We start from the raw sequence: 16,183 nt of genomic DNA on the forward strand, positions 1-16,183 counted from the left end.
GATGACAGGGTGTGCTCTGTCAGCCGCAGCCCCAATTTTTTCTCCACGGTTACGACCGAGGGAAAGGTGGGTGAGGCGCAGCGGCTGCTAACCAGAAAGCCGGTCAGAGACAGTGAGATGGAACAGTGTTGTTGTGGGACGACAGCGCGTGTATACATCGGGGCTCCGCCCACTGTACCCATAGAGTCCAGTAGAGGGCGAGGGGTTACGTATGGTAACCCTTGTTGTATAAACACAGGCGGAGCCCTCTATTCAGGGGCCCTGTCTGTCCTATGCTGCTTGCTGAAGAGAAGTGTAGGATGACAGTCAGGAGGCGAGGCCTCCTTTTATGCGGTGAGATGCGCGCGCATTCAGGTAGGCCCGCCCCGGGGCCGGCTACGTCTAGAAAGTCTCAGTGGATGAATGTTTGCATGATAGGATCAAGGGGAGTACCCCATAGAGTCCAGTAGAGGGCGGAGCCTGTGAGAGATATAACCACCCTTGAATGATGGGATAGTAGATTAAAAGCTTTAGGAATCCAAACTATAACATATAATAATTACCCTGTATCAAGATTGATGCAAAACAAGTGACATTTGGCCTTTTTAGAGAGGTTTAGCACAAAAAAAAAAACACCTTTGGTGTCATTTGGGTGGATGTGGGTGTATTTGCCGTTTCTCTGGAACCCATTGGTCGATTTTGATGATTGACATCTCTTTTGAACCGTTAGAGCCAATAGAATCGAAGGGAAAGTTCCACATACACACACACGTTACCATTAACGTTACCATACAAGTGAAAGCTATGCGCACGCAGTCGAAAGCTATCTTACACTCTGAAATCTGAAAACTGAAAGCTAGGTTTATTGCTGATGGATTATCAGTAATCATTTCAAAGTGACACAGACATATTGGATTAACCTTCAGCAGCGTTTTTATCGTTTTAATGCCATTGAACACAACTTTTGATCAGAAACAACAAAAGGTAAGACATATTGCCGCTTTTCCTTCGTAATGCTACGTGTTGTGAAGTCTGGTTTTGTTTCCCATGTCGCGAGTTATGATCGTACAGTGATGATACTAATACCTGTAGAATCTGTGGAATCTCAGTTTGCTAATCGATATCTTGTTTGTGCAGATACGATAAGTAATAAGGGTATTTTAACGTGAGTTCTGTGCTAAGTGTGTTAGCATTTTTTCGCTCATTTAGATGCTTCTTGTGAGACTTGTGCTTTGTTTCGATAAAAATGGTTCGTAAATAAATAAATTGGATAATTGTTCCAAAGTGAGGCATTGTTAAACGTCTTGGACTGAGATAAAGAGAAAATCTCCATTTCAAGTTTCCATTCACAAAGCTAAAGTATTGATGCACAGATCATGCCGACTGTGCAGAGAGGGCTATGTTGTCAAGATAAGTATAGGTGACCATGGCTTTGGTTGCTGGGCAACTAAAATATACATTGTAATTAACTTAGGCTATGTGCCCATTGTCAACTGACAGTGATTTGCAGTGCAGCTCAGATGTTGGGTTGTTTTTTTTGTTTGTCTCAAACAGTGGTAACATTATTGTCCTTTTATTGGCCCCAGCATAGTAAAGTATAAAAAGGAATTGCAAAAAGCACAAATGTGCAAATGAAATGGTAACAGATTAGGAAACAGAGGCTAAACGTTGATAAATTATACAATTTGGGGGAAAAAGGCTAATAAAAAAAATAATCCTCTGGTGCTGTTATGTTGATTTAGCAAGTTTACGCAAGTTATCACCCATTAAGATAAAGATTTAGTGGTTTACAATGCCATCTCAGAGTGGAGGAAAGAAATGTACAGGAAAGTAATCAGACAGGACTTACTTCTTGGGCTGATTTTCTTTTCGGTCAGCAGAGCCCAGACTCTGGAAATAAGAGGAGAAAAACAGACATTACAATCACCATCAAAGTGGCTCTCCATCCTACTTTCTTATAGAGGACATACTGCAAAACCATGGGGTGGGTGAGAGAGCATTTTATACATGCGCACACAATATGCATGAGATATATATAATACCAACAATTCCGATTGTATTTTGTGGTTTGGCTATCCTGAAACCAAAATGTAATACCCTCAATCAAAACATCAGCACGTTTACAAACCTAAAAACAATCACATTTCACCAACCCTAAAACAGGAATGTCCTACCTTCCACCTTAAAGGTGGGGTAGGTAAGTTTGAGAAACCGGCTCGAGATACACTTTTTGTTATATTCCATGGAATGCTCTTAACATCCCGATAGCAATGAATATCGTAAGTGCTTTGACAAAAAATCCATAACAAAATGTCATCTGTGGAAGCCGTAGTACTGTAAAAAGCACGACCAATCATTTTAGCCGGCCCGGCTAAAATAACTGGATGGCCTACCTGCCTGTCAGCCTTCCATCTGTGCACAAACTTATCTCGTGCCCTCATTGGTCATGTGCGCGTTCGTGTGTGTTGGAGGAGGGGCTCTGTAAGGAAGTTGCCGTTTTTTTTACCGGCTGTGTATTTTCAAATTCTAGCACACTCGGGCTGGTTTCTCCAAAATTACCTACCCCACCTTTAATTGGGTCATGACCTACAATAATATCTCCCTCTAATCTGGACATCTACCTTCAAGGCAACACCAATCACATGATCAATGTCCCCTTGTGAGCGCTATAATGTGGGTAATGGCTTTGTCTCTGGTGAAAAACAATTAGCTCCCCGGCTTCAACTACAAACACTTATTCAGAGGATTTACTTTAGGCACGTTTTTATCAAATTGAATGTGAAATATAATCGTAAGAGAAGGCCATTTCCTTCCCTGATGATGACGACAACTGAGAAACTGCAGGTGCTCAAATAATACTTCCTGCCAGCTCCGCTCAGCAGGGGCCGTTTGAATACATCCCTCTGGCTTATTAGGCACACATGCACAGAACACACTGAAACGCCACTGTGCACACACACACACACACACACATAGTATCCCCCTGCTGTCTGCATCTTCTACAGGCTATAGCCTTCTGCGCTGACACATGCTGAGACAGTAGCACACACACGAGACACACAGACACTGGCCTTAGGCTGGAGAAGTTCTTGGAGTTAAACTCTCTTGCTGTTTTCCATTTTTGGCAAACACACTTATTCAGACTCCTAATATCAGGGGAGGTGGGCGGTTGTTTATACAGGCCACGCTCGAACACAAGAAATAAAATACAAAAGTAAGAATAGTATGAGGACAATAGAAAGATGCTTCTCCAATTCTAATTGTCCTTAAATATGCAGCCAGAGACGGATTGTGTGGGTTTTCAACTGTTTATTATTACGGTGAGGATAGAAATAAATAAGAGATGAATAGGTTGGTGAAGCAGTTTATATAATCCAATCAATCTGATGCATATTTAGTTATACTTTAGTTATAACCCGTTTTTTTTCTTTCAGGAGCAAAACAAAACCGCTGATTCGTTTTTTATTGAAAAGGACGCTGTGACACACAGGACTAATGAGATCCAGTAATGTGACGTCTCCCGCATAGACAGTAGAACACTGAGGTATAAATAATACAGTTAAACAGTGTATCCTTATGATACAAAAAAAGAATAGAGGAAAATGCATTTCCTCCATTTGAATATTAACTGAACATCAGAGAAAGCTGCTGTTCTGAGTGTGAGTTTGTGCTTTTATGTGAGCAGTGCAATGACATTTTGACGAGTAAGCAAGTCCTCTCCTCTGGCGTTTGGAGTGTGTGTGTGTGCTTTACGTGTGCAGTTCAGTTCAGTGACATTTTAACCAGCGATTGACTTTCCTGTGTGTTTAAGTCTGCGCCCCAGTTTCATCCTCCTGGCGGGGACAGGATAGGACAAACATAGTGACTGACCTTTCACCTCCAGCCCCCCCACAGTGCACTCAGGTAGTGTGCCACTCTGCCATGGCGACGAGGGAAGGTGGGTGTCCTTGATTTGAAAGACAGGTCAGTGGGGGGCTTTATTTTAAACCCACCTTTCAGGCTGGAGTAATGTCCGCTTCCGAGCATGAATAAGCCAGCTCATTTAGAGGAATACAAGCAATTGCAGTATTGTGTTGATTTTTGAAACCTCTTGTTGTATAAAATGATCTACTTTACAATGTTTTACTCATGATTAAAGACATAAATGGGAATCATTTGGGAAAGGGTTTGATTTTCAAAATGTGCAATATCTTAGAGAGCATGACATCCTAAAGGGTGGTTATAATATATATTTAAGGAACCTATATACTTTATAAAGGTACACCTGGCTTGTTTTCATGTGTCTACCAATGTAAAAATGAATGGCATCGTATATTTTCTTTCCCGTTTGTTCACCAGCCTTTCACAGACTTGGCTCACGGTGTTCCGACATCTTGCTATTTACATCTTGTCACATCTGTCCACAGAAATCACTCACAGCGTTACCAAAAAATACAGCAAAAATCTACTAATGACTTAAATCTCAGCTCGTACAAAAGCTTTCCCTCTCGGTGCATCTCTTACTACTCAGTCCTTAAATCCCCCTGAGCCAAACAAAGCACATTTGCCCAGACAATGACAGCAGGTGACACCTGACAATTAAAAGAGCTACTCGTAACACCTCAGTCAATTATCCTAATGATAGTGGGGAAATATGGAAAACAATTAACTGTCCTTACACACCAAGTGTAAGTTGGTTTGCAAATTCTGCAATTGTAAATGACGAAAATCAATAAAAAAAAGACAGATATATATATTGAAGGGATACATAAGAATCAATTATACAGCTCAGAAATGATTCACTACATCGCAGATACAAGTGTACGTTTACATATTTCTTAGTGTGTGTGTGTAAGCAGGTATTTAAAAACGTGTCATTTTCTCAAAGCTGTGAAATTTCCAAGACTATAAATGCTGTGTTTGTGCCAAAAGCATGAAAAGCATAATCTGCCTAACATGTGTTTCTTCAAATACTGACTCATGAGCAAACAGAAACACACACAGGCAGTAACACACACATCCAAACACCATCATATTTGCAGAATACCTTCACTCTGTGTCCATTCATTCCGGCACTCACACATACCTGTCGAGTCCAACCCAGTGAACCCAGCCGGGGAACGTTACTCCACTCTCCCTGTCTTCATTTTCTCTCCTGCTTTCCAAAGTCCTCTCTACGGTGTTCCAGCGGTAGCTCTAATTGCGCTTCACCTGTCCAACTCCAAATCACTGTTTTCCCCCCCCCCTCTCAACTCTCTCGGTTTTCCTCTCTTTCTGTCTAAAGCCGCCGGTCACACAAAGGTTTGTGAAGCTTTCTCCGATGGCGGCTGCTACCGCCACTGACTTGTTGTACTTTAATTGCGGTTGCTAGGCGATAAGCTTCTCCAATTCTGCACACAGTGAGAAGGGGAGGACAGGAAAGGAGGGGGGACAAAGAGAGAGAATAGGTGGTGGTGGTGGTGGTGGGGGGGGTAGGAGGAAATGCTCATTATAGCCTGAAGAGACTGATCAGTGGGGAAAAGAGCAAGAAGTTGTGCAGATGAGAGACATGAATCGACGGATGGATGAATGGATGGAGGGAGGGAGGGAGGGATGGATGGATGGATGGATGGATGGATGGATGGATGGATGGATGGATGGATGGATGGATGGATGGACCTTACATAGCAGGTGCACCTCCCTGTTTGTACTGTGGGAGCACGGAGCACTTAAGCCGGAGCAACAACACACTTAGAGGATTTGTTATAATACTCTAAATGGACAAGTATTTTGAGAATTTGTGTACTTATTGAAAGTCAGTTTTTCTGCTTGTGGGTCAAATACCACGTTAGCTTTGCGCTCATTAAAAGCAGGAAAGAATTGTGACTACAGCGTCGTTTTCCCAATTATGTTTGGACGGACAAATCAAATCTAGTGTCAGCAGTAAATAAACAATTAGCTAATTATCAGTTTGAGCCCACAAGTCCCTGATGCTAGTTGTTGTTTTTAATGAATACAAGTGTTTCACGCTAACAAACCGCTCAAATCAGCTTTTGGGTGTGCAATGTAATGTATGGTATCAAGGATTCACTTTAAACTGAATATTACGGCATTGCTATGGTTGTTAAATTGAAAAAAGGTTTTATTGCAGTTATAAAAACTGAGCAACACCATTTTTTTTGATTAGGCGAATAGCAGTAAATCATCAGCGTACAGTTGTTGATAACAAAAATGGATATAAGAACAAGAGTACAATTCCTCAATATTTAAATCTTTAGTAATGCTTCTCGCAAGAACTACAAGTTTACTGCTCAGAGAGTGGATAAGAATACTTTGATCAATATGTCTCTACAGACAAATAAATATTAGACAAATAATTGTTTTTTCCCACATCGTAAAAGATTATGGCCACTGCAGCATTATGTAACATGTCTGCGTCATAGTACAGAATCTGACAGCTCCTATTACTGTAAACTTGGTGAACGGGTGTTTCCCACAGAACAGCTGACTCACATGGGACTTATTGACCTGTGATATTAACAAAACAAGCCCTTTACATAAGACGTGGGCATAAGACTCTGCAACACAGAAATGGTGTCATCTTAAGTGCGTCATAGCTCTTATATTAACAGTATTTTTTATTTTAATATAAAGGATCTGTACATTTTATATGCTCATTCACACTGGAAGAGTGACTGAAATGGTGGTGTCTCTTAATAAAGTAAAGCAAACTTAACTAAAGGTTTTTTTGTCTGATAAATTGTAGTTTTTTCCCTTTTGTTTTGTCCTATGACAGCACACTTGCATAACGTTTGAATTCATCTGACATATGAATATGTTATTTTGTGTGAGTGGAATCCTGTTACTGTATTGTATCTTGGTTGGTGTATCTGGTATTAATTCAGTTAGGTAATAGGTTCAACTGATTTTGCTGAATATAATCTGTTTCCAGTTTAGGTATTGTATTAAATAGAGGTATTGTATTTTTGCAGAGTGTCTGGTGTCAGGCGATGACTTTCAAAGAGCTTTAACAATGCGAGCAGCTGGAGCACTACGTGAGCATCGGTTCAAAAAGGACCTAAAGATACATTTAAACAAGCCTCCAGACAGCGCTGGGTATAATCGTGGCACAAATCATGCTTCTCCTACAGCAACGTCTAACCCTCAGAATTGTAGCTCTGGTGAATGTCAATACAATTTAATTTAGTCATGAAATCTGCATTGTGCTCAGTGGCTGGCAACTGAAGTGTGGTTTCTGCTGTGGGTGAGTGCATGTATGAAAGACGTTAATTGTGTGTATGTTGTTGGCATGACGTATTATGATTCACTTTATTATTTTCAGTGTCTGGCTCTGGGCACACACAGATCTCTGCCACCTCATTGTCCAGTGGGTGAGCTCTGAGCAGCCTGAGTGGTATAGGGAACATTACTCATAGTTGGTGGAAATGTCAAGCAATGCTGGCATAGCTCTGAAAGGATATACAGGAAACACTGTCATACTTTCTTTTTTTATCCCAACTACTTGTGTCCATCCATTTGCTCCACTCACACTGGCTGAGCCCAGAGGAGACGCGAGCACCCAGCATGCACCACTCAGGTACCACAGCAGGTTGTCTCTACACCTGTCAGTCACAGGGAGCTTTTCTCATTATAACTCCTAATACCCAATACATCCAAATGCACATCCGCACACACCACTCCTTCTCATTCATGCACACACAAATTAACAACTCCCTTGAAGGGCTCTCAATGGGTTCCCGTTGGCCTTTCAGTGAATCCTTCTTATAGAGGCCCCTGGGAGGAGAGTGTGACATCTGGCTTCAGGATACACACCATGCACTTTCAACAACAACAAGAACAATGCACTTATGCTCACTCTGCCTGATATTTATTACTCCAACTTATTCATGTGCTGTCCTCTTTTGCAAGTTGTATTATAAGAAGGGTCATTGAATTCTCTCTGTGTAACTGATTGGCTGATTTGTTTGGGCTGAGGTTCTGCATAACCTTATAATAAACAACAGTTCAAAGCAGTCAAGTGGGGTGAAAATCTGTTTAGGCAAAGAGAAAAGTAAGAGTGAGAAGGTGAAAGAAAAGAAGACATATAAAGAAAAGAAAACAATAACAATTGTACAAATGGAGTTAAATGAGGGAAAGATGGTGAAGAAAAGTCAAATAGTTATGTAAAGTAGGTCTTTGTGGAATATCCAGACCTTTAATTATTCTAAAAGTTGACAAGAATGTTGAAAATATAGTAATGTTTCTGCAAAACTTTAAGTAATTCACCACAAGATGTTTTTACATGTACAAAAAGTGTTCACAACCCGAATGGTTCACATACAAACACTGATATGCTCTTTCAATATGGAACAGGATGATGTGGAGGTTACATACTGTCGGATGTGAATGGTGTTTTTCTTTCTTTCTTGTGCTAATCCATTTTCCACTGGGGTTTTACACAGACTTAATAGGGCTCTTAAAAACTCAGACACTTCTGAGGCAAGGAAAAAATAGAGGAAAGAAAACAGATGACAAAGAAGCGCTGACAAACAGATAGATGACTTCAATGGGGAAAAAAAGACAGCCAAAGTGGAAGAGGAAGGCCGATACAAAGGAAGACAGCTTGATAGACATTTACAGGTGCGCAAGTGTATGCGATAGAAATAACTGCAAGACGTCTGAAAGAGAAAGTTTTCACTTTTGCCGAGCTTCCTGATTTCACTGACCAATCACCACGTGTCAACAGCGCTGGGTGATGAGAGAGTGACAGGGCGGGTCTTCTCTCCCTCTGTCTCCAGTTTTACAATGTCATTATTTGCACAGGACTCCCCCTCCCAAGTCTTGTGGTCTGGGGACCAAAGGGACCAAAACATGGCTTATAAATCAACACAGCAGAAAGAGACGATGGATATTTACCCATAAATCAGTGCGGCGGAGCCACCTACAATCAGACTAATGGGGCTGGAAGACGTGCTGTCATCCAAGCCATGATGTCACCGAGCCTGTGGGTGTTGATGGTGGGTCTCTGGTTCTGTGTGTGTGTGTGTGTGTGTGTGTGTGTGTGTGTGTGTGTGTGTGTGTGTGTGTGTGTGAGTGTGTGTGTGTGTGTGTGTGTGTGTGTGTGTGTGTGTGTGTGTGTATGGGGGATGCCTGCTTGTGTGTCTGTGGGTCTGTAGCTATGTGCGTGTGTGGGAGGTTGTCTGAGTATGTGGTGGTAGGTCTACGGCACTGCTTGTGTAAGTGTCTGTGGTGAGTGTGTGTGTGGTGTATGTGGGAGGCGGGATGTCTGTTTAAATGTGTGTGTAGGGGTGGTCAGTATACATTTTCATCATGTCTTTGCATTTTCATATCGGTAATAGACACTCACACTGGTATTCTACACGTTAGAGTGGACTTAAGACATGTATAAAACACACTTTGTAACACACACACACACACATTGGTCTTGTGGTTTGTGCTGGCTTACAATGGGTGTGGGATTCCATAGAGAAAATCTAAACAAGTTGAGCGGTTAGCGCGGGTCTGCCACGTTTCCACACAATGGCGCTCATTGACATAAATAACTAGGGACTTTGTGAAATGGGACACCCATTAACTTCTCCTCCGCAGATAATTGCCCATTAGATCTTGGAAGAGCAGCGGATTGAGAAATAACTCAAGTCTGACAGTGACATTGTGAAAGGGGGCCTGGAATCCGTTACGATGGGTTGGCTTCATCATCCAGCCAAGCGCTTGGATTATCAACAAAGAAAACTATGGCTTGTTGTAGGAGCTTGTGCCTTTGCTTAAGCTGTGCTTTGAACATAGGAAAGATGATGACAACAGGGGGAAAGAAAGACAAAGCAGCGTGCAAATGTGAAAATAAGAGAGAAATAAATGATTGGAGAAGAAACTGACAACTATAGTAGTGAAAGAAACAGAAGCAGAATACAAGAATAAAAGTAAGAAGTTCAAAGCACTCACGAGTTTCAGCTACATTTCTGGAATATGAATGTCCCATTATGATGACTAATAAATGTCCGCAACTCATCCGGTATTGATGTAATTGATGACGTACAAAATGTTCTTCCCCTTTGATAACTCAGAACACAGTTTAATTGTCCGCCTCACAGATTCTCTGTTAATTGATATGTCCCTGTCAGCACTTCCCTTCTCTTTGTTTTCCACCTCATGTTCCTATTTGTGTTACAACAGCATCAAGATCAAGAGAGATGTGACTCATTCATAAAATCAGATGCCTCCTGCCTACATCCTTTCATTGCATACCCCACACAATACTATAAACACTCACTCGCAGCAGCACGGGGTGAGTCAATGTGGATGTCGAATATGACGAGGGTAATAATCAGCATATGGCTGTTCAGATCGAATTCTGGATCTAGGGGCGGTGTGACACATCAGTGAGGAGGCTAACCTTGGCTGTCAAATATAGACGATGCCGCTGGAAGAATACCGTGCGTCACAGGATGCACGTAATTGATAAAGTTACATGACACAAATCATTGAAAAATCAAGGATTGCTGCTCAGTGACGTCTGCCTTCTTCCTCTGATGCGTTCAACGTGCGCTATTACCAGTAACTTGCACACACATGTTTGTTGCTTAAAGACGGTCACATAGACACCGATGGAAACACACACATACATTCACTCCACCTACACATGCCAATAGACATGGCTCTATTTATTTTCCCTCATTAGTTTTAAATGGCCCATCCAGACATTACTGTGGCCCCTGCTTTTAATCATTGCAGGAAGCATGGTGCAGCGCTGGCTTCGTCCTCTTTGATGTCCCCCAGTCAGTCCACAGGCCGACCAGCAAACCTCCCTTCTCCTGCTGCTGCGGCTGCTGCACCGCACTTTGCAAAGCTCTTTTCGATTGAGTTATACATCTATCAAAATACTGTTAAGTATTCAGATCTCTGTTTAGTTACTGCGGGTTAAGTGAGTCAATGGAAACGACGGTGTTATTCACATAAAACTAGCAGTGAGTGACTACAATATTTAACTTTTGACATGGAGTTTTATAGACCATTTGTAAGTCCCCGGCCCAGCTTAAGCTGCCTTTACATGATATGCAATTTGCAATTTTTCTCAATAAAAGCTATTTTTTTTTGGTTTAACAATATATTTATTGACTTTTCTTAACGTTTTACAAACTCTGTAATACCTGTCAAATAAATACTTACAAAGCAAAGCAAACAACAGCTCTACACTTCTGGAGGTTCCTCTCATAATGATAGCTGACAATCAGGGCCAAAACAAATCAAGACAGGCTGCCAGATTTGACTGAACTTTTCAGATTTGGCATGTAGAACCTTTGTAAGATATTCAAAAGGAAACAAACTCAAATATAATTTTCGCCTGCATTTGAAAACTAAACAGCGAATTAAGTTTTGTCTCCATGGTTACCTCCCCTGCTAGCCTGCCCGCTTGAGATAACTCTCATCTGATTAGTTCTGCTCAAAGTTGAAGTCATTTCAGCGCATTTCTCTGCTACATTTTGAGAGACTCTGAGGGTAACGCTTTCTCCGAGTTGAAATAGACACCGCTACCTCCATAGGAACACAACGGCAACAGCACCGCAGAGCCATTTTACCGCTGGTCATGTGAAGGCAGCTTTAACGTTCTCAAAGTACGAATTGTGGCAATGATAGTCAAATGTTGTATGTGTTGGCAGATCAAGAGGGACAGCCCCATAGCAGGGATGTACTGTACGAGTTAGAGAGTAATAAGAGAAAGCTCCCATTGCAGTCTCATTTGCCAACGCTGGCCTTAATCAGATGCTAGATCAGTTGCCTCTCAGCAGTCTTATTTTTAGGACTTCCGCCATGCAGTAATATTATTAAACTCTTAGCACTGAGACTCGGTATCAGTACAGTTATCATCTGACAACAGAAGACGTCATAGGAGAGAGGCTAAGAGGTCGAACAGATTTATCACACCGGTCTATCTGAACCACAGACATGTCATTTATAGCTATCAAACTGTATTGGAATTTGGCAATTAGAGCAACACATGGAAATGTAGGATGGATTTTTCTTTCTTTTCATAACTACCAGATAACAGGATATTTTTTAGACTTTCAATGTATGACCGCCAGCGTTTCATCAATGACTCATGACATTTCCCTGTGTTTGATTTTTATATTTGCTGTTGTAATTTATTGTCTTCTGTTCTGTTTTGCGATTGTAGTAATGTGTTATTTATTATTTGCATGTACAGCACTTTGGCTCGACCAAAAATCGTTTTAAAATGTGCTTTATAAATAAAACCTGATTTGATTTGATTTGATTTGATCAATGATGTCATGGTCATGGATCCAAAGATTTTTAATAAGTCCAAAAAGTGTTTCAAAGTTTCCAATCTTTATTTCCTATCCAGACAGATAAGGCATTGGCCAGAATGGTGACCTGACTACAAGAAAAACAGTTTTAATGGAATCTACTTTCGAATAATTTTTCTTTAAATGTTGAGCTTCTAAATATGCATGCTTACATATCAGTTAATAACAAACGTAAGATTAATCAAGTTTCTTTTCTCCTGCTCCTAAAACAATAAAGGTACCCAGTGTCACAGGCGTGGCATGCATGTATCTGTTGCTACTCTTCAATATGTTGCACATTGTTTGCGTTGAGTGCAATTGTAACAAGGACATTTTCCACTAGTCTTGGATTGGATGGCCATATTTTAGATAATTAGGAAAACTGCTAGGCTACCATTCATACAAACACAACAAAACAAAAACAAATATTATTACAAATGAGGTCGATGCAATATCTTGAGTGTGTGCTCTACATGATGGCAGGGGGTTACTAGTCCACCGCCTAATAAGATATATAAAGAAAAGCCTTTGATATGAATGACATTATCACAGCTTGACCTGTTTACAATTTCTGATTTGTGGCCAAAAAATACACGGCTAGCACTTCGCTGTGGTGGTGGATAACTGGAGTCATGCCTCTATTCATTACTGGAAAATGTCGTAATAAAGCGAAACTACTGGTGACTAATGGGAAATTACAGTCAAAACGCTCTGAAAATATGTTACAATTCATTTCAATTTAGCGTTATGTCATCACCGCATTTACCCTACTACTCAAATCCACCGAAAATGTATAAATATTATTCCTTAAGCACCTTAATTATGTCTGGCCTGTCTTTTTGAATAAGGTGTTGAGAAATATGGGGTATAGGGGTAGGGTTGAAACAGCAGGTACTCGTGCTGCGATGCTACTGGGTGGTACAGTGTTGTCCGTACCAGAGAGTGTGTGTTCCCTCCTGATCCCAACGTGATTTATTTCATTTTAATACACCATGTTTGCTTTGGAGCCTGATATGTATTTAGTCATGAGACATTAATAGAGTAGAAAACATGTTGAAAAATGAGGTTGCTGACGTGTGTGTTTGAGTACTGTATGCCCGTTCTTGAGTGTGTGTGTGTGTGTGTGTGTGTGTGTGTGCGTGTGTGTGTGTGTGTGTGTGTGTGTGTGTGTGTGTGTGTGTGTGTGCGTGTGTGTGTCTACTGCATGAGTCTTGAGGCCCATGCTGTCACTCAGCCCAGCTCACAGGGTGGTCCAAACACTGAGCCCTCTTTACTCCGTCACACACACACACACACACACATACGCACATACACATATATACACACACACACACATAAACGCACACACACACACATCCACGAGGACACACACACACTCGCACACAAACAAACAAACACTCACTGGTTTACATGTAATGACATACATAACAAAGTATACATAAATATATGGCCATATATATGACCATAATGAAGCAATCAAATAACCTCAGCGCTTCCCCTCTTCCTGTCCAAAAACCGTACACCTAAATATCCCGCCACAGACTCGCATCGCACGGCAACAAAAACGGAGAGTGAAGCGAGAGCGCTACACAGCAACCCTTTCATGGCTCACATTTGGTGTGGCAGAAGGTTTCACTGCAAGGATGCTGAGTTTGACAGCATGGTGTATTAGCAAGCGAGTGACAGTGTCATTTGTCAGTTTCTGAGGTGGTGAGGCAAATTAGCAGCGCCGACATTGAGGTAAAAGGGCAGGTTTGCTCCTGATATAGCCTCTTAATATTAAAGTCAGTGGAAGAAATCTGTTTCAAATACTCAAACTTTCCAAAAGCCACTTAACACTTACGTCCTTGCTATATTTTTTTCAGTAAATTGGACGAGTGTCATTGATTTTGGCCCGCTTACGCCTAGCTGGGCAAGCGATAAATCTAGTCTCCGTGGCCAGATATTTAGCATTTGATTATTCAGCAATTTGATCGCTGTTAAGATTTCATTAATATCCAAGATGGCAGCATTTCTTGTGTAAATAGCACACAGTCATGTCAGCTTAAAATCTAATTATTGACCTCACTTAGCCCCCACCACTCGACACTACAAAGGCCCACAGCCATATCATTACTCACAGGATCACGGCACTAAAACAAAAAGAAGTGAAAGGGTGAAGAAAAGGGGAGGTCTATGTGAGCATGTGTGTATAATTGTAGCACAGGAACATAGAATGCAAGTTGTGCCAAAGGAATGTGACACAACCATCGATGGAGTGGGGTTTGTTGACAAGTCAAGAACTGAACAATAGACTTTCTTTGTAGCATCAAAGAGATATATTAAGGCGTTCAAACATAGGTTGATTATACCCCTTCCATGAGCCCCATTACATGGCTGGATTTTCCATTTCTGTTCCACCAAATGACAACAATCCGCAAAGTGAGCTCACAAGTGATTTGTTTTGGCTATTAGCCCTGATGTATCTCGATTAGCGTCGCGTCCTCCAGGTAAGGGGGAAATGAGACGTTAATATTTGCGCTACGCTACAGTTCTCAGGCAGCATCACAGCTCGCACAGCAGGAAGCACGAGACTACCTCTCCTTTCTCGCTATTAGACATTCACTGAACAAATACTGCAAATGAGCCCAGCTTCCCTCACAAAATGGTAATAAGCCATAATTGCCTGTAATCTGAATACATTAGTCCTAAAAGGGTCCTGTTGCTTTTGTATGCAATCACGGTAGAGTTTAAGGACTGAAATACATCGGTAAGGAAGGTGCTTTTGGCTTGGCTCATGAACTATGTATTATAATTTGAAATGCACAAAGCAATCACAGTACATACAATAAAAGTGAATGTGTATGTTGCTATATTAGTCTTTAATGAGAATAGGTGGGCTCATGTCTCATGTGAGAAAGTGTTGCCAACACAATATAGTTGCAATGTATTGTAAAGCCTCAAAATACATGGAGATCGTATTTAAAAATGGTACTGACATCATATCCACAGGCAAAACTAAAAGATGGGGGTCATGATCCTCTACATCCTTCAGCAAGCCTCTTGATGACAGCTTCTTCTTGCTGGTTTGTTTGGTTTGTTTCTTCCACATGTTCTGCTGAGTGTGTTCCCCTCTCAAATTGGCATTCTGTCTTTCTGTCACTCTTTTCTTTTTCATTTCTTTTCTCATTTCTCTCTCACCGAATCTCTAGAGTCGGAGGCGCCATTGTGTGCTTGCGGCTTGTTTATGAGGAATACTGATTCACCCAGTGAGGTTTGGCTTGCATTAAGGAAGAGGGAGAAATATGAATGAACACCCTAACCCTCGGCTTCTACACTCTATTCCCAAATTCTCCCATCATCTTTCTTCCTCTCTACATGCTCCTCAGCCACCTCCAGGCACACGTTTCCACTGGTGTGTGCGTGTGTCAGTGAGAGTGTATTTGTGTAAAGCCAGAGGGGCGGACAACACTGGCCAGAGGCTCATTTTTGTGGCCGGGCCAGTGTGTATCCCGACGGTTTGCAGGCGTCTCGGGGGCCAGCTCCTCCTTCCAGCTCCATTCCCTCACCCCAAGGGCCTCTCCAGAAAGTCTTTGCAACCAGCCATCGCTTAGTCATTTCTAGATCTACCAGGACAAAAACCAGTGCTCAGTTTCAAGCATTTATTAAAAATGACAGGCCGTGTTTGTGGGACCTGTCTGGGAGAGGACGGTGAATTGGAGAGGGGTGGGGGAGACATGTATCCAAAACTGGAAAGAACATTGTGGGTGGATTTCATGGCTGCGTAGGCGATGGGAAGTCTTGGACTAACTTGTTGTGGTATCATTCCAAAAATGTCAAGGTTAAAACCGTCTGCCAGCCTAGCTACTGATTGCCATGTTTTCTATCTCATATGCAATGCCTGTGGTTGCCATAGAAACCCGCGATATTGCCTATTCTGTTAG

The 16,183-nt window shown here is 41.6% G+C and overlaps 1 protein-coding gene across 1 annotated transcript in view; it reads right to left on the bottom strand.

Annotated features, from left to right (window-relative positions):
- LOC117473409 (ankyrin repeat and fibronectin type-III domain-containing protein 1) overlaps positions 1-16,183 on the bottom strand; it is a 143,507-nt gene that overhangs the window by 52,550 nt on the left and 74,774 nt on the right. Inside the window, exon 5 of the mRNA XM_034118977.1 lies at positions 1,829-1,869. Coding sequence (XP_033974868.1) covers positions 1,829-1,869 — 41 coding nt within the window. The remainder of the gene's footprint in view (positions 1-1,828; positions 1,870-16,183) is intronic.

The sequence above is a fragment of the Trematomus bernacchii genome, unplaced genomic scaffold (assembly GCF_902827165.1).
Source record: "Trematomus bernacchii unplaced genomic scaffold, fTreBer1.1, whole genome shotgun sequence".
Lineage (NCBI taxonomy): Eukaryota > Metazoa > Chordata > Actinopteri > Perciformes > Nototheniidae > Trematomus > Trematomus bernacchii.